The 24317-nt window shown below is 51.2% G+C and overlaps 1 protein-coding gene across 2 annotated transcripts; it reads right to left on the bottom strand.

Annotated features, from left to right (window-relative positions):
* Positions 1-1118: 1118 nt before the first annotated feature.
* Positions 1119-23509, bottom strand: Dao (D-amino acid oxidase). 2 transcript variants are annotated; one of them, XM_052169154.1, is made up of 12 exons: positions 22826-23509; positions 21878-21941; positions 16096-16295; positions 12924-13038; positions 11203-11279; positions 9729-9794; positions 7787-7841; positions 6074-6178; positions 5153-5235; positions 3908-4025; positions 1834-1932; positions 1119-1698 (listed from the first exon to the last, which is right to left on the bottom strand). In XM_052169154.1, the coding sequence occupies exons 3-12, from the start codon at positions 16284-16286 to the stop codon at positions 1567-1569; spliced, it is 1041 nt and encodes a 346-aa protein (XP_052025114.1). In that variant the 5' UTR covers positions 16287-16295; positions 21878-21941; positions 22826-23509; the 3' UTR covers positions 1119-1566. The 2 variants fall into 2 exon arrangements, with proteins under 2 accessions (XP_052025114.1, XP_052025113.1); XM_052169153.1 differs by lacking the exon at positions 21878-21941 and having other exon boundaries at positions 22826-23507.
* Positions 23510-24317: the final 808 nt, after the last annotated feature.

Here is a 24317-nt window from a genome sequence, read left to right on the forward strand (position 1 = left end):
CTCCTCTCCCTCCCCACCCAGCCAGTCCTTTTCACTTCCTCCTCAAACAACCCAGCTCCAGTAGGAAAGCGCTGAGGGGTGTGGTGGTGGGCGTGTCCTCCAGGGGCTACGTGAAGAGGGGTGTAATTTCTACCCAAGAGAAAAAAATGAACTCTTGAAGCATTTTTAAGTTCGAAGTTAAGTACACACCTGTAATCCTAATACTTGGGAGTCGGATATAAGAGGGTCTGAAGTTCAGGGTTATCCTCAGAAACGTAGTGAGTTTGAGGCCAGTCTCATGAGACACCCTCAAACACACACACACACACACTTGTATGTGTACAGAGAGACAGGGAGCAAAAGACGGAGGCAGACAGACACACACACACACACACACACACAGAGAGAGAGGGAGAGAGATTTAGGCACACTAATTCCTGAGAAGCAGAAGCAAAGGCAGGAAGTTCATGAATTCAAGGCCAACCTTGGCTACATAGAAACCCTGACCCAAGATTCGCCCCCAACACACACGTTAAAATCAATAGACTAAAGAGATGTTTTAATCAGTATTCTCAAGTGGCGCGAGGACTACCACGAAGCTCCTCTCCGCAGCAACCCAGCGATGGGGCCGGGACCTAAGCAGCCTCATCACAGTCCCAGAACCTTCTGTTTACTGGTGAGATGCCGCCTGGTTCTCTCCTCACGAGAAAGGATTTCAGGCAATGACTGTAGGTAAGGCGCTTGCTGCCAAGCCTGTTGACCTGGGTTAAAGCCCCGGACCCCACACGGTGGGAGGAGAAAGCTGACTTGGATGGGTTGTCCTCTGACCTCAACACATTATCGTGGGCGCTGACACTCACATGCACAGACACATATATTAACAGGCTAAAAAGATATTCACTGTGCCCGAGGTGATCCGCTTCTCTGACTCCAGGCCCCGAGAGGACAGGGTTCCGCTCAGCGGTAGAGCACTTACCTAGTCTGCTCCAGGACCTGAGCTGTGCCCTTCCCCCTTCCCCCCACCACACACACACACACACACACACATACAAGCTAAACCAAGTCTCCTCAAGACCACAGTAGTCTTGAGGTGGTGAGAATGAGGGGAAGGCTTGTCTTAGAATCAATCCTGAAGAGAGTTCGGATATCCAGTGTTTTAATAATGTTGACCAGCAGAGTGCTGAGGAGGGAGTAGTCCTCCTCCCCCCCCTCCCCCCTTGCCCCCTCCTCCCACCACTATAGATACACAGGGAGTGTGTTGTGAACCATTCATCAGAGTTCTAAGCAAAAGATTCCAGACCACTCTTTATAGGACTGAACACACCCTGCCACCCAGTGCAACCAGCCTTAGCACAGTCCTTCCCGCGTGAGAAGAACTGCACCACAGCAGTAGATCTTGCCTGTCTCACCCAGCTGGCTGGTTAGGACTGCTCTGGATGAGTCCTCCCTTTGTGCCTTTGCCAGAGGAAGCCAGGGGTGGGGCTGGGGCAGAACTGGGGGTGGGGCTGGGGAGGGCGTGGGGAGAGGGAATCCCTCTGCAAAAGGGCTGGAGGTGTCGTCTTGGGCAGGTGGCAGTCGCTAGAGTACTCAGAGGAGAGATGGAGGCACCCTGGACAACTTCTTTTCTTCTAGAATTTTCCCAAAGAGGTTGGCCGCCTCCATCGCGCAACCCCAGTGGATTGTGAGTCCGTAACCTCCATGACCGTAGTTGTGGATGACCTGGGAGAAGGGAGAGGGGTCAGGAAAGCTGGTTTACACTGGAAGACTTGATCTCAGCCCGTGTGACTTTTCCCGGGGAATGGCCGGGTTGTTGCAGGAGCTGGGGTGGACACCTCTGCCCTTGACACAACACACCTCTGCACTTGAAGATCCAAAACGAAGGTGTTCTCTTTCTAGCCGGACCTGAGGCCGGACTGGCCGGAAGCCAGTGAGTTCACCCACAATTCTTGCATTCTGGACAAAAAAAAAAAAGTGCTGTTGACTTTATCTAGACTGTGTCCCAGCTGACATTCCGGGCAGCTGTGAGTTAGCTTCATGGTATTCAATCACAAGTTAGCAGTCACACACATCCCACAGTGTGAGTGTGTAAGTACGTGCAAGTGTGTGTGTGTGTATGTGTGTGTGAGTTGAGTGTATGTGTGAATGTAAATGTGTATACGTGTGAATGTGTATGTAAGTATAAGTGTGTGTATGTATGGGTTTGTATGAATGTCTGTATAAGTGTATTATGTATGTGTATTGTGAATGTGTATGTAAAATATGTGTGTATTAGTATAAGTGTATATGTATGTGTTTTTATGTGAGTGTGTGTTGGTGTGTGTGTGTGTGAGTTCATGTGAGTATGTATATACATGTGTGTGTGAGTGTGTTAGTGTGTGTTTGTGTATACAAGTGTATATGTATGTGTATTTTGTGAGTGTGTATGTGTGAGTTTGTAAGAGTATAAGTGTATATGTATGTGTATTATGTGTTAGTGTGTGTTTATGTGTGGGTTTGTGTGAGTGTGTGTGTGTGAGTGTGTATGCACATGAGTGGGCATGTGTAGTGCAGGTGCATATGGAGATCAGAGGACAAACTTAGGTATCAGTTCTCACCTTCCGCCTCCTTAGAAACAAGCTCTGTTCACTACTGTGTGTGCAGGGCGGGCTGGCATGCAAGCCCCGGGAGTCCTTGTCTCCCCCTTCCACGGCACCATGGGTGCGCGGGGTTTACAGACGTGGGTTGCCGTATCTGTCTTTTCATGAGCTCTGGATCCGAACCCAGGTCCTAACTGCTGCAAAGCATCTTAACTCCCTGGGATTGTCCTTTACCCTCTGCCACCACCTGCTAGTTCATCTCTAGCAATGACGGCCGCCGCCTCCAGCCACCGTCCTGGTGTTACCACCGTGCCACCGTCACCCGCCCTGCCGTCTGTCACCACCAAGCGCAACACAGTTTCCCACCTCTCTGGTCACCACGACCACGACCAGGCAGATGTGAAAATGGACACAAGCAAGTACAGCGGCTGTCTGTGAGGACCTGCAGAGAGGCCACCCTGTGAGGGACACTCTCAGAAGGGCCAGTTTGGGGTCAATGCACAGCAAGGACTTCCCAAGCACTGTCACAGGCCGCAGTACTGTGTATTCTATATCCCAGTCTGTATATTGTGTACTGCATAACCCAGTGTGATGGTTTGTACATGCTCAGCCCAGGGAGGAGCACTATTAGGAGGTGTGGTCCTGTTGGAGTGGGTGTGGCCTTGTAGGAGTAGGTGTGTCACTGTGGGTGTGGGGTTTAAGACCCTCATCCTAGCTGTCTGGAAGTCAGTCTTTCACTAGAATCTTTCAGGTGAAGACATAGAACTCTCAGCTCCTCCTGCACCATGCCTGCCTGGATTCTGCCCTGCTCCCACCTTGATGATAACGGACTGAACCTCTGACCCTGTAAGCCAGCCCCAAATATATGTTGTCCTTTATAAAACTTGCCTTGGTCGCCAGGCAGTAGTGGCACACGCCTTTAATCCCAGCACTTGGGAGGCAGAGGCAGGCAGATATCTGAGTTCGAGGCCAGCCTGGTCTACAGAGTGAGTTCCAGGACAGCCAGGGCTACACAGAGAAACCCTGTCTCGAAGAAAAAACAAACAAACAAACAAACAAAAAAAAAGATTTGCCTTGCCTTGGCCATGGTGTCTGTTCACAGCAGTGAAATCCTAAGATACCCAGTCTGTGCACTGTATAGTCTATACTGCAGACTGTATACTGTGGACCCCAGCTGTGTACTGTGTAGTCTATAGCCCACAGTGTATACTGTGTACTCTAGTCTGTATACCATATACATCACTCTGTGTACCGCACACCCCAGTCTCTCTCTGGGCTTAACTGACCCACTCACCCCCATGGAGGTGCCTTCCCGTCAGGGCCAAGCTGCCTGGCTGAGGGCACCCCCTCACCTTCAGGGTGGGCTCCAGTTGGCAGCAGCTCTTCCAGATGGCATTGTGGTCCCGGACGCTATTTAGCTCACTCCAATTTCCCAGCTGGAATACGCCTCCGAGCGTAACTGTCTTAGAACTGTATAAAAATAAAGAGGGCTAGCCGGGCGGAGGTGGCGCACGCCTGTAATCCCAGCACTTGGGAGGCAGAGGCAGGCGGATTTCTGAGTTCAAGGCCAGCCTGGTCTACAGAGTGAGTTCCAGGACAGCCAGGGCTACACAGAGAAACCCTGTCTCGAAAAAACCAAATCCAATAAATAAATAAATAAAAAATAAAGAGGGCTAAGGAAAATAAACTCCAGCAGGCAGAGGAGTCTCCCCCTCTCCTTTTCCACCACTATTGCATCCTCTGAGTCACCCGCTCCTGTTGGCATTGCCATTCCTGCTAAACACGCCCCATCGCCAATGTGGTCTCCATGAACTCCCTGTGCCACCATCCCCAGCCCCTTCATCCCCAGCATCTCTATCCCCAGCATCTCCATCCCCAGCATCTCCATCCCCACCATCTCCATCCCCACCATCTCCATCCCCACCATCTCTGTCAACACCTTGCTACCACCAGCAATGTCATTGACACCAACCCCGTCATCACCACCACCAAAGCAGCATCACCATGCCATTGTCACCTCTACCATGCCAATACAATCACCACCAAGGCACACCGCCACACCACCTGTCACCGGCTCTGAAACCATCATCTCCACCACACTAGAACCATGGTCGGTCTTCATCAGCATCGGCTACTGCTCCCACTCCACCACCATCGACGATGCTGATCTCCCTGACTCTGCACACCCCGTGCCTGCCAACAGCCCCTCCTGCACTCTCCTTCTCCACCGATATCTTTGCCACGTGGTCATGGTGACGTCATGTGGCACCAGTAGCCCTCCATCCCCTAACACAGCCTCCACCACCACCATCATGAACGACTTAAACCCAAATGCTCTCCCACCCCCTGCCGACATTCCAACCGCTTCCGATGTCATTGGCTCGTATCCAGGACCTTTGTCCTGCCCTTACCACCTCTGCTACCAGAAGGAACGTTCCAGCTAAAGTCTAATCAGGACCGAATCCCGCCAGCCCAGGGATTTCATCGCCTAAGCTTATTTACAAAACCCTGGAAGAAAGACAGCGGCCAGGTGGATGGGGATGTCCCGATGCCATGATGTCGCCCCTTCTGTGACCTTAGAGCGGCCAGAGCTTTACCCTGGGATGATGTATGGGCTGTTGTAGATGCCGAGGCTGGGGTCGTGGGTGAGGATGAAGTGTTTAATCCACGGGGCCTCCACCTGTTAGTCAAGGCAGATGCATCTGGTCAGGGAGTGAGGTCAAGGCCAGCGGTTCACCCTGCAGCGTGCTCCCTCAGTGCTCAGCCCTCTCGGGACCCCTGTGACCCAGGACTGCAGGGGGGTCACCTGACAGCTCCCCGTGCTCCCTGGAGTATCCCACGCACGCCCTCGCCACATGTCCACAAGAACATCCGAGCTCAAAGAGCAAACAGACACCCAAGGAGCACACACACCACATACATACAAACACACACATGCACATCCCTGTGTGCCCATGGCCACACCTATCCGTGTGCCCGCAAATGGCAAGCGTACATCTTCACACAGCCTGAGAGGTATGGGACAACGGTGACCCCACAGGCTGGCTCACCTGGGTTCTAACCCCAGCTCAGTGTTTGCTGCTGTGCACCCTTCCATGTGTTATGTGACACCTCTGTGCCTCAGTGATGATGGCAGTGTGATATGATAGGACCATCTCAAAGGGCTGTACTACAGACTAATCAACTCAAAAAGGTGCTTAGGCGCTCGCCTGGCCCTTGAAAAGCACCCCATAAAGGCTTGTTTGTTTTTTTTGTAACTCAGGCTGTGCTGTGGATCCCACATGGGGAAAAGGTCCCCACACTTTGCACTAAATTCCAAAACAGCAGGGCAGGGAGTCGGCTGGTCACTGCCTCGAAGTCTGCAGTCAACGTGGACCCTGCGCTTTGGAGCGGCAGGAGCAGACAGGAGCAGACAGGGCAGACAGGAGCAGACAGGAGCAGACAGGAACAGACAGGAGCAGACAGGAACAGACAGGAGCAGACAGGGCAGCTCTCCCCAGACCGCAGCATCTCCTCACCTGGATGATCTGGCCCCGGCCTGGCTGCAGGGAGGCGTCCGCTTGCAGAGCCCCGGCCCACACCCCAGTGCAGTTGATGATCACATCCTCGCCTCCTCTTGCCACCTGGCAGCAAGAACAAGTCAGGGACAGGAAGGGTGAGGACTGTGCTGTGCCTTCTCTGCTCCGTCCTCCAGCCTCTTACATCACAGCTGTCTGCTCCCTGGGGACCTGGGGTGAGGTATGCCGGTGTGGGTCCAGTGGCCCTGGCTCCAAGTCTCCTCACTGACTTCCACTTGGTTTCTGATCACAGAAATATCCTTTTAGCTCCTGACGCTCAGCTGCTCTCATTGGACAATAATTCTCCTCCCCTCCTCCCCCCTCCTCTTTCTTGTTCTCTTCCTCCTCCCTCTCCTTCCTCCTCCTCTTCCTTTCTTCTTCCCCCTCCTTCCTCCTCCCCTCCTCCCCTTCCTCCTCCTCACAACTTCTTTCTCCTCCTTTCTCCTCCTTTCTCCTCCCCTCCCTCCCTCCCTCCCTCCTTTCTTCCTCTACCTTCTCCTCCCCCTCCTCCTTCTCTCCTCCTCCTCTTTCTCCTCCTCCTTCCTCCTCCCCTCCTCCCCTTCCTCATCTTCTTCCTCCTTCCTCCTCCCCTCCCTCCTCCTCTTCCTCTCCTCTCCCTCCTCTTATTCTATTTTGGTTTTTTGAGACAGGGTTTCTCTGTGTAGCCTTGTCTGTCCTGGAACTCACTCTGTAGACCAGGCTGGCCTCAAACTCAGAGATCCATTTGCCTCTGACTCCCAAGTGCTGGGATTAAAGGCGTGTTCCACTGCTACCTTGCTGACAATGGTTTTCTAGCAAAGCCAATAATGTTCCCGGGCTACTGTAGGATGCTGTGTGACCTCGAGGAGAGGTTGCTGGATAGAAAGTACCATGGATGTGAACTTTCCTGAAAACTTAAAGGAAAGTTCACGTCAAGCCAAGATGGTACAACCCTCCACAAGACCCCTTTTAGCCTCTCCTCTTGCCTTCTCCCTGCCAGGATACTTGCTTCAACTCTGCCTGCGGCCAGAGTACTTGTCATGTCAGACACAGAAAGCACCCCATGCAGCAGCCCAGCCCTGGCGACTTCCCCAAGCCTTCATGGACACACACATTGCTAAGTGCATGCTGCCTTAGAGCTACAGAGGAGAACTGTCTCAGAATCAACCACAGACCCCAGGACCCCAGGTGTCCTTTGGGGCCAGACTGACCCCACAGAGCTCAGTACCAGCAGCTGGACACGCTGCACTTTCCCTGTGCCCACCATTGTTCTGCATGCTGGGACTAAGTGAAACCACAGAGCTCAACTGTCAGGCTATAGTGGCCCTGAGCTCGTCACCGTGTGCTGCCGGTGTGCCTGTGGTCTGAGCTGAGTGCCTGGATGTTACAGAAATATTAGCCCAGATGTCACAGGAAGCATGGAAGGGTCTGGACTGGGGAGTGGAGTCGAGCTGACTGGAGAATAATGTGTCCCCGACTCTGAAACATGTAAGGCCGATATAACCAGTCCTCTGGCCACTGCGGTTCCCTTGTCCCCTTCTACCACCAATATCAAGGCAGATACCTCCCTCAGAATGCCCAGGTCCTCCTGGGGTGGGACAGGCCTACGGGGGCCCTGAGAGTCTAAGGAGGGCTCTCCCGCCCACAGCAGGGAGCATCTCCCCGCCTCCATTCCCTCATATCCCTGCTACTCACCTCCTCGAGAGACTCCACCTTCCGATGGATGAGCCTCACACCTCTCTCCGTTAACCTGGGATGAGGAGACACATCAAAACCTCCCCAGATTCACTTCTCTGCCACATCCCTCCTAGAGAGCAGCACAGGGGACATTCCGTGGACATTAGCTCCACTCAAGGCCCCCGTGCAGTCTTTCAGTTCATGAGCACCGCTGGGCCACAGCTTTGAAAACTACCTCTTTGAAAGCAAGGTCTTCTCTGGTGGGTCCAGCCTATCACTGAGCCGATGGAGAAGGTCATAGAGTGAGCTGTCCACTGAGAGTTTGGGACACAAGACCAGACTCTGCTTCTCATTACAGTCTGTTGTCACCATGTTGGTTTGTATCAAAAGGAACAAACTTTAGGGGAGTTGGGGCAGGGGGCAGAGCTGAGCCACAGGGGCCCAGGGACACCCACCCCTGTCTTTCATTGTCCCAGAGAAGGGCTCTGTAGATGTGGTTCAGTGGTGGCACGTCTTCCCGGGGGTATGAGGCCCTGGGTTTGATCCTGCACCTGAAAACCCATCAAAGGAACTAGAAAGGGTAACAATCGGAAGGGGAACTATGTAATTTCGTCATGATAGGACACCTGGAAGGTGGCTGGTCAGGGGTCACAATGTCCCAAGGATAAGAGTAGTAAACATCAAGCAATAGTTTGTTGTGTTACAACTTCCTCGAGTTGGTAACATTCTCTCCAGGAAGGAGCAGGGACTCTCCTGAGACACACAGAGTAACAAACGTCACAAGACTGGGAACACACAAGATTCATGACGCTCCTCCCCAAGATTATGTAAGCAATGGCTGGCTGAGGGGTGGGGGGGCAGCCAAACAGCCCAGGGGAGATTCTCCGAGTTAGACAGCTGTGTAGAGATGAGCAGGGAGCTCCCGGATTGCAGCTCACACCTGCTCTGAGTTGGGTTTTCTGATGTAATAACCATTGAGTCATCGGGACATCCTGTAACTGATTCCTCACCCATACGCCTGTTACTAACTCAGTAAATTCATTGGCTCACCAAGTTGGGCTTGGATGTGATAATCACTTTTTATCTGTTGTGGGTTCCCCATGTGGGTTGAGTAATCATGCATGTGTCCCCCCAGGAGAGGTCTCACACCACACGGTTCCTGAGTTCGGCTGATAACTACACTCACCCAGAGAATGTATAGACATATAAGATTCTGGACCTACTAGACACGAGACTCTATTAATCCCAGCACCTGGGAAGCAGGGATAGTGGCTCTCTTGAGTTCCAGGCCACCCAGCGTTATGTAGTCTCAAAAAGACAAAGACAAGACAAAGACAAAAAATCTGGACCTCTGCCCTGGGTGTTCTGAGTCAGTAAATGCAGAATAGGATCCTGAAGGCCATATTTGAGAAAATCTTTCCAGACCACAAAATCTCCATTCATTTCAGTTTTTAAAAATCTTTATAAAATATAGGGAACATATAAAGTCTCCTTTAATATAAATGCATGGGATCCCCAAACTATTTTCACTAATGTGGAACTCTACAAGAACTATATTAAAACGCCAGTGGTAAGACGGGGCATCCATTCTTGCCTGTATCACTTAACATTGTTCTAGGGAGGCTGACAAGAGCAGTTAGACAAGAAAAAGGAAAGGAAGAGAAACATCTTAAAGATAATTTATGCAAACTATGTAAATAGATCTAGAAGATCATCTCAATCCAATTTAAACTATTGTACGAGCCCTGAGGAAGTTGCTGAGAACTATAGCAACCGAGATCTGCAAGGTGGGTTGACCCTCTGCAGAATGCAGAACCAGGGCTTCTGCACACAGAGGTGATCAGGACCCGGGACAGCTTCCCCACAGCACCCTAAGATCTTCTCTTTGGTGTTTGTCTACTACTCTTTCAGAGCTTGGTCCCCAGGACGTTTCCTTCTCAAAGGAAGGTTAAGGTCTTACCTCTCAGTCAGCCATGGGAGGTAGCTCTTCCCCTCAAGAAGGAGGCTTGTGTTGAACCAGCCATAGCTAGAGTCAGAGCACGCCAAACAAACAAACAAACACGGTCAGAATCTGCCATTTGAAGATTGCCTTGGTGTTACTCCGAGTTCCCAAAATGGACAGAGCTGAGTCTCTAGGTGGCATTTGTGGGGTAGCAGTGAGGGTTATCCCACATTGCTCAATGAAAGGCGAAATTTTCTCTCAAAGCACGCATCCTGGGATACGCAAATAGAAGCTAGGTGTGTAATTTAGGGCATGGGGTCAGGAGAGGAACGCATGGATTGAGCTTAGTCACATGGCTATGTGGCCCTGGGAAGTCACTCAGCCTCTCTGGAGTTCCATTTCCTCATCTGAGAGAGTGGTTTAGCAACACGGAGGGCTACGGTTTAAATGTTGAATGTCCCTCAGGGGCCATAGGCACAGGCTCGGATTCTGAGGTGGCAGTGAGGAGAGCTGATGGGATTCGAAGGGGAGTCCTAGGGAAGGATCCTTAAACCAACAGGTGCTTCCTTCAGAGGCCACGGTGGGACCCAGTTGCCCCTTCTCATTGCTGGATTGTGATATGAGCTGCCGTGGCAAACACCTCACCAGCTAACACAAGCCCTTCTTCATAGGTAGCAGTGTCTATAGTGTGCAAAGCTGTTTGGTCTTTCTTCCCAAAGCCCAGGGTACCTGGAACCCCAGGAACCATCAGAAGGACAGGGTACCACGGGCTCCAGGACAGAGACAGGATGAGAGATTGGAGTTCCCATCCTAGCTGCCTTTTACACGGTTCTATCTGAATTGTCATGCCCCAGTGTCTTTGCACATGACAGGTGTCAAGTCTCAGACCCTGATGTGAACGGCAGAGACCAGGTCGTAGCAATGCAGACCTAGCATCCAGGTTCTCCCAGCATCCCTCAGTCCCCACCTGTTAAAGGGTGTGGCTGGCATACCCTGCCCCTTACCCTGAACTCTCAGCCCAGAGGTCTGACCTGCCCTTTCCTGTGTAATCCAACCATTCCGGTTACTTGCCCCTTCTATACCTTTGGTCTCCTGGCTGCTGCACCTGGTCCCCTCTCTCTGTTTTCAGTTCCCCTCCCCCCTCTCCTCACAGGACCCAGCTCATTCTGGCCACATCCGCTCTGGGCTCTCCCGGATGTCTCTGTCTCCCGGATGTCTCTGTCTGTGCTAGTCTCTCCTTTGTCTCACCAGTAAACAAAGATATCTATCATAGATGATAAATAAATGATTGATAGATACATAGACAGACAGATAGACGATAGATGACAGATAGTAGATAGATAGATAGATAGATAGATAGATGATAGATAGATAATTTGGACCCATAACTCTGTGACCTCTGAGCACTCCGTCACACCTAGGAGCTGTCACGTCCTTTCCCCTTCCTTCCTTCCTTCCTTCCTTTCTTTCGTTCCCTTGACAGGAATCTTACCCATAATCAGGGAACATGTCCATCTCTCTGGGGGTCAGCTTCCGGAATCCAAGAACTGTGTTTCTCCAGAAAGGGTCCTGAGGAGGAAGCAGAGTCGGCTCACACGGCCGGGTGGCCCCGATCATCAGAAGAATGGAGACTCAGAGGATGCTGGCTGCGGCAGACACTGCCTGCGGCCTTTGCTGCTCTGGCTCTGTTGCTTCTCCTTCCCAACCAGCCACTGGGGTGGCTGCTGTGTGCGTCCTTACAGACAGGCCAAATGACCCGAGAGAGGTCAAGAAATTTGCCTGAATCTCACGGCTAGGAGGGAGAGCTGAGATCTGAACTCACACGGTCAGGGTCAGGTCTATTCTCTTCACTTATCCTAAGAGTAGGACCAGAAGCAGGGTAGAGACAGCGCTCTCAGTGGACCTGAGGCTGGGGCATAGCTCCGTGGCAAGACACATGCTTAGGACACACAAAGCCTGACCCTCAACTCCACCAAAATAGATAGATAGATAGACAGACAGACAGACAGACAGACAGAGAGATAGATAGATGATAGATATGTATATGATTGATAGATGATAGATAGATACATATATAGATGATAGATACAATAGGTAGATGAATGGATGGATGGATACATGGATGGATGGGTGGGTAGATAGATAGTTGGTAGACAGATGATAAGTGATAGATAGATGATAGATATGTATATGATTGATAAATGATAGATGATATATATAGATGATAGATTTATATGATTGATAGATGATAGATAAATACATAGGTACATAGATAGATACATAGATAGATGATAGATATAATAGGTAGATGGATAGATAGATGGATGGATGGGTAGACAGACAGACAGATGGACAGACAGACAGACAGACTAATCTGAAACCATAGTCTGTGACCTCTGAGCACTCCTCCAGCTCTGGGCACCAGCTCTATCTATGCCCCATATCCAAATGGCATTGTCAATAACATCCTAAACAGAAGGATTGAGGCAGGGTAAACAGAAGGATTGCTATTGGGTATACAAGCCTAAAGGTGGCCTTCTGTGCATCAGAACAGGAACCACCCTTCGTCCTTGTACTGGCTAGTTCTGTGTGTCGATTTGACACAAGCTGGAGCTATCACAGAGAAAGGAGCTTCCATTGCGGAACACCTCCGTGAGATCCAGCTGTGGGGCATTTTCTCAATTAGTGATCAAGTGGGGAGGGCCCCTTGCGGGTAGTGCCAGCCCTGGGCTGGAAGTCTTGGGTTCTATAAGAAAGCAGGCTGAGTAAGCCAGGGGAAGCAAGCCAGTAAGAAAGATCCCTCCATGGCCTCTGCATAAGCTCCTGCTTCCTGACCTGCTTGAGTTCCAGTCCTGACTTCCTTTAGTGATGAACTGCAATGTGGAAGTGTAAGCTCAATAAACCCTTTCCTCCCCAACTTGCTTCTTGGTCCTGATGTTTGTGCAGAAATAGAACCCTGACTGAGACAGTCTCCAAGAGCATTTCTTAACCTTCCTTTGTGGATCAACTACCTTGGGCAAGGACACCTAGTTCCTGTCAGTCCAGACAATCTCTCGCCCATCTCTGTCTCCCATTACCCCTCCCACCCCCTGCATAGTAGCCTTGGTAACTTGGTCCCCGACAAGCCTCTCTTTCTACCCACAGAATGGTCTAGTTCTGTGGTTCCTCTGCACTGTGGCTTATACTCCTCATGGTCAAGGGCTCTTGGCTCACCGGAACTTCATCTCGGAAGAGGTTGTAGCCTGAGATGAGGGCCAGGCCCATTTTCTCTGCGTGTGGAGAATGGAGGCAGCTCAGCAGGTAGTCGAAAGTTTGCTGGTTCCACTCCCTGGAAGTGTAAGAGACAGCACACTCGACTCTCTTCTACCAATTACTATAAAACCCGTGCACATGCACGTGTGCACACACACACACACACACACACACACACAGAGACACAAACACACACACACACAAACCACACCCAGTGAAATCTCTGTTACACAAAGACTCTGCTATTTCTAAGACGTTGATGATCTTGAGCTGAGACCCCTCATCTTCCTTCACTGCCTGTGCACTGGTTCTGTTTCAGACTACCCAATCAAATCCTACCACTCTGCAGAGGCAGGCAGAGCTCTATGAGTTCGAGACCAGCCTGGGATATAGAGTGGATTCCAGGACAGCTAAGACTACTCAGAGAAACCCTGTCTTGAGAAAATAAAAAAAGAGTAAGGAGTCAGACCCCAGTCAGTAGGGAAAGACACAGTCACTATCTGAGTTAGGACAAAAACAGAATGCATTTCCTGTCTCCGTGTGTTTGCTATTCAGAGTACAACTTTTTTTTTTAAAAAAAAAATAGAGTATTTGATAATATTTTTAAAAAATATTTATCTATTTTATAAGTGTGAGTACACTGTTGCAGTCTTCATATACACCAGAAGTGGGCATCAGATCCTATCACAGATGGTTGTGAGCCAGCATGTGGTAGCTGGGAATTGAACTCAGGACCATCTGGAAGGGCAGCCAGTGCTCTTAACCACTGAGCCATCTCTCCAGCCCTTGGGTACAACTTTTCAATCAAGATAAAGTTAGCTTTGTCCAGATACTTTACTTGGAGCATTGGTCTCTTTCTTTATGACTCCAAACTTATTTTAAACCAAAATGGCACCAGAGTCTTGGTCACTAAAACACCCTGGGTAAAATTGCTTGGAATGCCAGTTTGTGTAGCACTGTGGTGACACTGACAGGGACAGTGTCATCTACCGTGTTCACTCCTACAGTGCTCCAAACAGCTCTCCACACCTGGCTTCCCAGATGGAAAACCAGGAGGGAAAGCACCCCCATTGTGCACCCTTGAGGCCGGGGCCTGGGGTCTGGGCTCACACTGCAAAGCCTTGACCTGGCTTTGAGCTGGCCAAGCCCAGAACTGAGCATGTCCTGAGGAGCCCAGCTCACAGGCTTCCCTCTAGCCAGGCAGAGCTATCCAGATGCGCTGTCTGAAGCCTCTGGTCCTCAAGAAGCTAACATCAAGGCCATGCATAGAGGGAGACACCATTAAAATACTAGGAGGTGGAGGCAGACGGATCTTTGTGAGTTTGCCAGCCTAACAATCCACACAGCAGGATCCAGGGCTGCATGGTGAGGCTGCATCTCAAAAAATAAAATAAATAGGAATCTTGGACGCAAGCACATCACTGTCGTGGCTGGTGTTGACAGAATATGCTCGATTTCACGATGTCATCAAACACACATTGTGACCTTCTGTGTCTTTGTCAGTCAGCCTCATCAATCCCCTGGCTCTGAGCCTCTCTGGATTCACCGGTGCTGGGGGATTAAGAGCCACCCCACCTTACGGAAGAACCACGAAGCACAGGCCCCGATGCTTGGGATTCGTCACAGAACGGGCCATCCATGGTCCTCAGCAGTGTTTACTCATCTCCCATGTGCCGATGCTCACACATGCGCACCGACTGTGGCCCTCGCGGGAAGGTCAGCCTTGGGCGCTGGCTCTCCCCTCTCTACCTTTCTTGCTATTGCTGCTGTGTGAGCGCTGTGAGCTTTGGGCATTTCTCAACATCCCCCAACAAGGCCAGCCTGGGGTGGCATACTGGTGTGAGTCACTGCATCTGGCGTTTACGTGGGTCCTGGGGATCCGAACTCGGGTGGTCGGACGTGAGCGGCAGGGCTTGTCTTCTACCTTCCGAGTTATTTCCGCAGCCTCTGCTTGCTCTGATGTCAGAGATGAGCTTTCAGTGACGCCCGGGAGAGCTAAGGTTCTGTGTCACCTGTGTTCACGAGATCTCTAACTCAAAAATGCCCCTAACCTGTGAGCGCCACTTATCCCGAGTTAGAGGACTTCCTGGAATGCTGTGTTCATGTGAGATAATGAGCCAAGCATGTTCACGTCTGTCAGCAAGATCGGCTGCGCCAACTGCACGGGAGAGGCTTCGTCACACATCGCTGAGGTATGTGGGCAGGAAGTATGTCAGGAGGTGTATGGCCGTTCCCTGGGTGTCCCAGGTATAGACCTGGCTGTTGTCCATCACCCTGGCCAGTATTTAACAAAGCAAGCCGGGCAGTGGTGGCGCACGCCTGTAATCCCAGCACTTGGGAGGCAGAGGCAGGCAGATTTCTAAGTTCGAGGCCAGCCTGGTCTACAGAGTAAGTTCCAGGATAGCCAGGGCTACACAGAGAAAGCCTGTCTCAAAAAGCAAAACAACAACAAAAATAACAAAGCTTGTTTCAGATTTGGCTCAACAGTTGCGGTAATGGGGTCAAGAAACCCGGGGTGGCTTCTGTGGAATCTGGGACTACGGTTGGGTCTGGCACCCAGTTTGTTAGTTTCTTCATCTTTTCCTTATATGTTTACTTAAAAAAAATACAGGGGGCTGCAGAGATGGCTCAGTGGTTAAGAGCACTATCTGCTCTTCCAGAGGTCCTGAGTTCAATTCCCAGCATCCACATGATAGCTCACAAGCATCTGTAACGGGATCTGATTCTTTCTTCTAGCATGTAAGCATACATACAAATAAGGTACGCATATACATAAAATAAATAAATAGATATTTTTTTAAAAAATACAGTCTCTCTTTGTAGTCTTGGCTAGCCCAAAACTTGCCATGTAGACCAGGTTAGTCTCCAACATGCAGTGACTCTCCATGCCTCTGCTTCCTGAGTGGTGGGATTACAGGCAGGGGGACTCTCCTGACTGGTTATTTTTTAATCTCAGTCTTGTTAGGTAGCCCTAGATGACCCCAGGCTCCTAACCCACCCCCTCTACCCGAAAGCTCTAGAGCACAGCATGCCCGCACCAGGTCAAGGCTTCCACTAGGGCCTCGTCCTTGGTGGTGAAGACTGTGTCACATCTCCGTGGGCCCCCAGACTGCCTCACGGAACCCCCACTCACACCTCCTGCGGGTTGATGGGGTCGGAGAGATAAGGCTGCCAGAAGCCCGCAGCCACATCGCTCGTGGTGAGCGGTGTGAAGCGATCCGCATAGATCTTCATGTGCAGCGGCTGCGTCGGGTGGTAACGCTCGTGGATGCAGAGGGCCGTGGACAGCCCGATGACTCCCGCTCCGATCACGGCCACGCGCATCACGCCAGCCTGCAAGAGAGAAAATGGGGGGTCCTGGTCATCACCACCATCACCGTGGGCTCCTGGAGGCTTAGGAGGCACCAACACTGCCGAGTCCCTTCCATCGGTGATGATCAAGAGCCCAAGACTCTAGAATGTAAGAGGTAGTCATCTGATTCTCTTTCAAGGCCTATTTCATTTTTTATATGTCTACGTGTATGTGTGTGTGTGTGTGTGTGTGTGAGTGTGTGTGTCAGCATGTGTGTGTATGTGTGTGTCAGTGTGTGTGTGTGTCAGCATGTGTGTTTGTGTCAGTGCATGTGTGTGTGTGTCAGTGCATGTGTGTGTGTGTGTGAGCATGTGTGTATGTCAGCATGTGTGTATGTGTGTGTCAGCGTGTGTGTGTCAGCATGTGTGTGTGTGTCAGTGTGTGTGTGTCTGTGTGTGTGTCAGCATGTGTGTTTGTGTCAGTGCATGTGTGTGTGTGAACATGTGTGTATGTCAGCATGTGTGTGTGTGTCAGCGTGTGTGTGTGTGTGTCAGTGTGTGTGTGTGTCAGTGTGTGTGTGTATGTGTGTGTCAGCGTGTGTGTATGTCAGCATGTGTGTGTGTCAGTGTGTGTGTGTCAGCATGTGTGTGTGTCAGCATGTGTGTGTGTCAGTGTGTGTGTCAGTATGTGTGTCAGCATGTGTGTATGTGTGTGTGTCAGTGTATGTGTATGTGTGTGTGTCAGCGTGTGTGTGTGTGTGTGTGTATGTGTGTGTCAGTGTGTGTGTGTATGTGTGTGTCAGCGTGTGTGTATGTCAACATGTGTGTGTGTCAGTGTGTGTGTGTGTGCATGTGTGTGTGTGTGTGTGTGTGTGTGTGTGTGTGTGTGTGCACCTCAGTGCAGGGTGCAGGCAGAGGCAAGAAGAGGACGCCTGTAACTCCCAGAGCTGGGGTTGCAGATGGCGAGGAGTCCTGACCTGAACCTGGGTCATCTGGAAGAGCAGACCATGCTCTTAACTGCTGAGCCATCTTTCCGTCCTCAGTGCTCCCGGCTCACCAGGAGCAGCATGGAGGTGTGCAGAGGCGAATCACGTGTCTAAGGTCACTCCGTTGATAATCGTGGCAGCTCCTGGGTGCCCCACCATGGTGGTCAGGCCCAGTCACAGGTATTCAGGGTAGTCTGGTGGTCAGGAAGTACTGGTCTCAAATAGCAGAGCTTAACCTGCCAGCCCTGGGTACCATGCTCCCTGAACTGCAGTTTAGACATACCTCAGGGGTGCCCAGATGTGACATCAGTGGCCAAACAGCACCAGTTCTACAGAGAGCCGACCTACTGTGCTCTTGTGCCAGAACTACAGCATCGCATATCCTTACACCTAAGCCTCCAGTGTCCTTCTGAGGTCAGGACTGCTGTTTTTAGTCCCATTTTACAGACAAGGAAACTGAGGCTCAGAAAGGAAAAGTGCCTCACGCACATCTCCAGTAGGTGTTGGTGTTGAAATTTAACTCCAATTCATGTGAATTCTGCACACATTTACAGCACCCCTACTATGCGCCGTGCGGCCAGCTAGCCAATGCGGCTTCAAGCATGTCTGATGCAGGGTTTGCCCTCAGAACTTGCTCTTCAGGCAGAAGAATAGGCCTGCCTTGGATTGCAGAGCTGGCCACACCTTCAGATGTTTAGGCCTACCCGCTTTTGACCTTGCTCTATTCAGAAAGCTCCCCAGAGGCAGAACAAGGGGACTGTGTGTGTCTGGAAGGCCCAAACTCTTGCCCCCTCTACACTCGGCTGGCCTTCCTCAGACCCCAGCTCCTGGCAACATGGGCCTGGGGCCCTGAACAGCGGGTCATTCTCTATACGGCCTAGTTTTGCAAAGCGGTAGGAGGGGGAGTGGCGGCGGGCCACGAGAGCTGGACTCTACTGGGGTTTCAGACGCCAAATTGGTACCGAGTCTATAAACAGATGGTGGCAGCTTGAAGCCTGTGCGTGGGTGCTGGGGGGTTAGGGAACAGCCCCCCCCATCCCTCTTCTCCTCCTTCATCCCCCCACCTCCCCACCCCCGAGACCACTTCATTAGTAAACCAGGAGCAACACCAGTCTCATCAGCTGTCTTAAGGATTCACTGCCAAGCTCTGCAGGTGGTTCCTGTGATGGCGCCCGGGAGACCTTCAGTACACGGTAACCAGTGCCCAGTACAAGTACCCAGTGCTCAGTACCCAGCACACAGTTTATACAGTACAAGTGCTCAGTACGCAGCACACAGTACCCAGTACAAGTGCTCAGTACACAGTACACAGTACACAGTACAAGTGCTCAGTACCCAGCACACAGTTTATACAGTACAAGTGCTCAGTACACAGCACACAGTACCCAGTACAAGTGCTCAGTACACAGCACACAGTACCCAATACAAGTACTAAGTATACAAGTACACAGTACACAGTATTCAGTACAAGTACCAAGTATACAAATACACAGTACACAGTATATAGTATACATGCTCTGTACACAGAACATAGTACCCAGTATAAGTACTCAGCATATAAGTACGCAGTATATAATAGTACAAGTACTCAGTACACAGCACACAGTACCCGGTACAAGTACTTGGTACTCAGTACATAATACACAGTTCATAGAACACAATATTAGAAGCTTGTAGTGTGTTGGATTAGCAGGTCAGACACGCTCAGCTTAGCCTATCTCTGACACACTGTGTGAGCCTGGCCGAGTATTGGACTCATCTGGATAAGAGAGAGCAGCTCCCAGCCTGCCCAGGGCTAGGGTGCTCCCTCCCGGGATGCTCATTTTCAGTGTTTGAGCCCAGGGAGGAGGAAGCCAGAGGGGAGGCTCTGTGTGAGCCTTGCCTGTCTGAGGAGAGGCTCCGTGTGAGCCTTGCCTGTCGTCTGCCATCTGCACGACAGCTCATTGTCTCTCCACACACACACTCCGTGGGAGGACGGCTCTTGCCCACTGCCCCCTCACCCAGCCTGGGATGGACAGTGGATGATCACACCCAGAAGGAGCCGCTCGGGTGCTTGGGAGCTCATACAGAACAGCAGTTTACAGAGCAGACGCAGAGGCGACCAGAGAGATGCACCAGCTCGAGGTCACAGCAGCAGCTGGCGAGAGAACCTATGTCTGCTCTCACTGGTGCTCTGTTCCCACACCCACAGCACCGAGGGACCCCGGACAGGACGAGGGTGGGGTGGGGGAGAGATGGGGCTTGAGGGGAGTGTAGATAGGGAAAGACATGTGTAATCTGAGAACTCAGGACGCTGAGGCAGGAAGATGCTACTAGTTCCAGGTCAGTCTGGGCTTCATAGCAATTCCATGTCTCAAAAAGATAAGGGGAAGCCAGGCAGTGGTGGCTCACACCTTTAATCCCAGCACTTGGGAGGCAGAGGCACGCGGATTTCTGAGTTCGAGGCCAGCCTGGTCTACAGAGTGGGATCCAGGACAGCCAGGGTTACACAGAGAAACCCTGTCTCGAAAAAAAAAAAAAAAGCTGAGACAGGAGGATTGCTCGTTCAAGGCCAGAGGTTACATAGTAACTTCCTGCCTCAAAAGTGAAAGGGGGAAAGAAAGACAAAGAAGAAACTTTGGATCAAAGCTTGGCCATGGGAGAACAAACCCAGAGCTGATGGCTTCGGAACCACCAGGAAGGGGCCGAGAGAGGCCGGCGAGCACCAGGCGGGTCCCAGCTTTCCCCACGGTGCCGAACTTCAAGGAGGAACTAAACATCCCTGTGCAGACAGGACACCAAGGAAAGGCGACCAAACCTGAACCACCACTGTGAGGAAAGGGTCATTTCCCCGGGGGTGGTGGGAAAGAATAGTCTGTGAGGGGAGGCTGCAGCTGCATGGTTTCCAGCTGTGTGTGTGTATGTGTGTGTGTGTGTGTGCGTGCGTGTGCATGTGTGTGTGTGTATCTATGTATCTGTATGTGTATTTATGTGTGTCCCTCGGTGTGTCTCTATGTGTATATGTCTCTGTGTTTGTGCCTGTATGTGTATCTATGAATCAGTATGTGTGCTTATGTGTCCCTCTGTGTGTGTCTGTGCATGTGTGTGTCTCTGTGTGTGTATATGTATGTTTATATATCTGTATATATGCTTGTGTGTGTCCTTCTCTGTGTGTCCCTCAGTGCTTGTACATCTGTGTATGTGTGTGTGTCTGTGTATCTATATGTGTGCTTTTGTGTCCCTCTGTGTGTGTGTCTGTACATGTGTGCATGTGTGTGTGTATGTGTCTGTCTCTGTGTGCGTGCCTGTGTGTATATCTATCTGTATGTGTGCTTGTGTGTCCCTCTGTATATCTGTGCATGTGCTTGTGTGTGTGTGTGTGAACTATTAACACCCAAAATATTGAGATCTTCCTACCCTAGAAGAGATCAACACCCAACCTATTGAGATCTTCATAACAACCCTAGAAGAGACGTACCCATTTTTAGTGGAGGCAACTGAGGTTGTTACCCAAGACAAACTTCAAGAAAAGCAGAGCCCAGGCTAGCCCAACTGTGGTGCTCTGTGTTCACATTAGTCACATGATTTGAAAAACCCAAGGATGGGGCTGGAAAGATGGCTCAGCGGTTAGGAGTACTGACTGCTCTTCCAGAAGTCCTGAGTTCAAATCCCAGCAACCACATGGTGGCTCACAACCATCTGTAATGAGACCTGATACCCTCTTCTGGTGTGTCTGAAGGCAGCTATAGTGTACTCACATACATTATATAAATAAATCTTAGAAAGAAAGAAAGAAAGAAAGAAAGAAAGAAAGAAAGAAAGAAAGAAAGAAAGAAAGAAAGACCCGAGGCTGAGGCGGGGGAAGACCGATAGCCTGTGCTTGAGAGTCCTGCTGTTTCGAAGCTGAAGCGCCCCATGTGGGACCGTCAGGGACAGGATTGGAGAGGAAAGATGCTGAGCCCTACAGTAGACACTGACTAGAGTAGCTGTTGTTAAAGTAAGGTACAAAGGCATGTGGTACAAAGGCATTAGGAGCATGAGCCAGACTACAGAAGCTGTGGTCTAGCCTTGGGTAAGATCATTCACGCATGCACTAATGAACTCCTGGGCCTGTGAGTACATTGCTCTGTTATTAAGTCAACCATTTCCTGTGGTTGCTGACGTTTTGATGTTAGTGGTGCAATTCTGCTTTATGGCCAGTTATTCTAATCAAGCATGCTTGGAGTGTGTATCCTGGAAGATGAACCAGAGAAGTTACTGCATTCATCAGAGAGGGAGACAGATGGACAGACAGACAGACAGGAGAGAGAGAATGAGAGAGACAGAGACAGACAGAGATAGAGACAGAGACAGAGAGTCAGAGACAGAGTCAGAGGCACAGACACACACACACACACAAACACACACACACACACACACACACACAGAGAGAGAGATTATAAAGTCAATATAAGCACGAGACAGGAGAGCCTATTGAGACCCTACCATCACTAAGACACAAAACACGAAGGAGACAACGCAGCCCCTCCCCCTCACAGCTTTGTGCCTCTAACAGAGACGGCCTTCCCCATCAGCCTAAGCCGGGGCAGAGGTTGAAGCCGAGGCCACACAGCCAGCGGTGTGGGAATCCAGATCTCACCCAATGCGGCCCGAACGTACCTCCCAACAGCAGTCAGCCGGCACTGACTTCTCTCTGTGTCTCTCTGCTTATGACCTTTGTCCCCTAGAAAGCAATCAGAGGAGGCAACTTGTGCCTCTGACTGTCACGTGCGCTTAATGGAGAACACGAAGGACCAGTGAGACCAAAGGGCTGTGATGAAGAGGAACGGAGTTGAACACAAGGCAGTTCTGCCGGGCTCCACACGCCGTGGGGCTGTACCTTGTGCACTTAATAGTCCCAGTTTATCTTTAAATTGGGACAGCAGTTATGAGACATTGATAATTAAGCCCCCTCTCCAGAGTAATGATAAAGATGGTTTAGGGGGTGTTTATCAGGTGCAGCTGGGATCAAAGGCGTGCACCACCACCGCCTGGCCTATCCATCTGTCTTTTAATCCTCAAATTCAGCCTGTGTGACGAGTCAAGGTCCCACATCCAGAGACATCAAGATGTCTCAGCTGTAAAGGTGCCTGCCCCCAAGCCTGACAGGCTGAGTTCTGCTCCTGAGATCCCCATGGTGGAAGGAGAGAGCTCAGTCCCAAAATCTGCCCTTTGACCTCCAACTGCAGAGCGTGGCATGTATGCCTTCCCGCCCCCCCCCCCCATACCAAATCAATCAAGCAAGCAAGCAAGCATAATAATTAAAACAAAACAAGAACAAAACAAAAAAAACTTTGTTCAAAGATTCCGTGTTCCAGATGGGGGAAACTGAGACTTGGAGAGGTGGAGTTCTGAACCTGCTGTTCCTTTCTGACGAGTACGCCAGGGCGGTACAGTGCCATCTCTCAGGGGGACGTTTTCCCAAGTCTCTCCTTTTATGGGTCACCAATCTCAGGCGCTAATATTGAGCCCGGACTGTTGACATGGAGAGGACTCTGGGGAAGACACCCGTGTTGTTTCTGTCCCCGGTCTCTGCTCATCTCCGCTCAAGCATATATCTTCACTTACCACTGGCGCCAGGTATCCAGGTATCCGGAGAAAAACAGCCTGGGGTGCAGGTTCCTGTTTGCCCTGCAGGAACGCTCCCGACTTTCTGGGCTGTGTTGACTTCAGCCCTCTGCCCACCAGCTAGCCCTGGAACACAAGGTCAAAGTCTTCGGCAGTGGAGGGGGCACCGAGCACGGGGTGGGCTGGGCATTGTGCTTCCCCGGGAGCAGGACTCAGTCCGGCCAAGTAACCTCATGTCTCCTCGCTCTAGTGAGCCTGACTTCTCTGGCTGGTCCCAAGGCCCTGTGGACAGGCCTGGGGGGAGGGAGGGGTTCACAGACACAAGCCAGCTGGAGATGAGCCTCCCCACCCCACCCCCGCTGCTTGCTGCACCCCAGCAGAGGGAGGGCCGTTCCCTGGGCCACCGTGGGCCAAAGGCACCGGACAGGGCCTTCCCAGCCAGCCAGCTAGCTCACTGCTGTTCTGGGATGCTGGACAGACGGGGCTGGGAAGGGATGGACGCCTCCCTGGGCTGTGCGGATGTGTGGCTCTCTGCTTCAGTATCCCAGAGACGAAAGCAGCAGGATCCCAGGTCCTTCTTCTGCCAAGGCTAGACCTCCGACCTGGAGATGGTGAGACCAAAACACATCTAGCAGTGAGACCAAAACACATCTGGCGGAACAGATAAGGATGCTGAGGCCCAGGGAGGGGAGGGGAGGGGAGGGAAGCTGTGATGGTCCAGTCTTCTATTTCAGCAACATCCACCGCAGAGGAAGCTGGTGAAGGAAGCATGGGTAACAGTGGGGAGCGCGCGCGAGCCCACAGGCACCTAGGCAGGCACGTGTCTGAGGTGTAGCCTTAGCCTGTTATTACACAGCAAGAGCAAGCGCCCAGGGCACAGACCACTCTCCACTTCTCACTTCACATCTCTCAGACCTCGCAACCCTAGCCAAGTTCCTTGTGACTCTGATGCACTTGGAGGTTCACAAGAGTGAGCTGTGTTGTGTCCGTTTCTTTTGCTTTATTTTTTAGATTTATTTATTTATTATATGTAAGTCCATTGTAGCTGCTTTCAGACACACCAGAAGGGGGCATCCAATCTCATTACACATGGTTGTGAGCTACCATGTGGTTGCTGGGATTTGAACTCAGGACCTCTGGAAGAGTAATCAGTGCTTTTAACTGCTGAGCTGTCTTTCCAGCCCCCTGTGTCCGTTCTTAGTCCCATCCTACAGAGCTCTGTGTCTGGGCGATCGGAAGAAACAGTTCTGAGCACTTCAGCGGAAGCAGCCCGTTAAGGTAGGTGCTGTTCTTCACGACCGTCAGTCACATCAGAGCTGGGATCCAGTGCCCCGAGCGCCAGGTGTGTGTCTGCCGAAGGCCCAGTGCTGGCTCAACTCTACTACATATGCCCACTGGAAATGATGACACGTCCAGTCAGAAAGTTTGAATGAGTGTCCTTAGTCCCAAACTAGACAAAATACTGCTCCATCTCCCTCTCTGTCTCTGTCTG

The sequence above is a fragment of the Apodemus sylvaticus genome, chromosome 22 (assembly GCF_947179515.1).
Source record: "Apodemus sylvaticus chromosome 22, mApoSyl1.1, whole genome shotgun sequence".
NCBI lineage: Eukaryota > Metazoa > Chordata > Mammalia > Rodentia > Muridae > Apodemus > Apodemus sylvaticus.

Bases quoted from the DNA above. Each gene is read 5' to 3' on its own strand.
- Dao (XM_052169154.1), bottom strand. From the start codon at position 16,286: ATGCGCGTGGCCGTGATCGGAGCGGGAGTCATCGGGCTGTCCACGGCC. The intron at 13,039-16,095 runs GTGAGTGGGGGT...TTACACTTCCAG, and splicing joins CCCATCAACCCGCAGGAGGT to GGAGTGGAACCAGCAAACTT. The intron at 1,699-1,833 runs GTGTGTTGTGTC...CCCTTCTCCCAG, and splicing joins TTGGATCTTCAAGTGCAGAG to GTCATCCACAACTACGGTCA.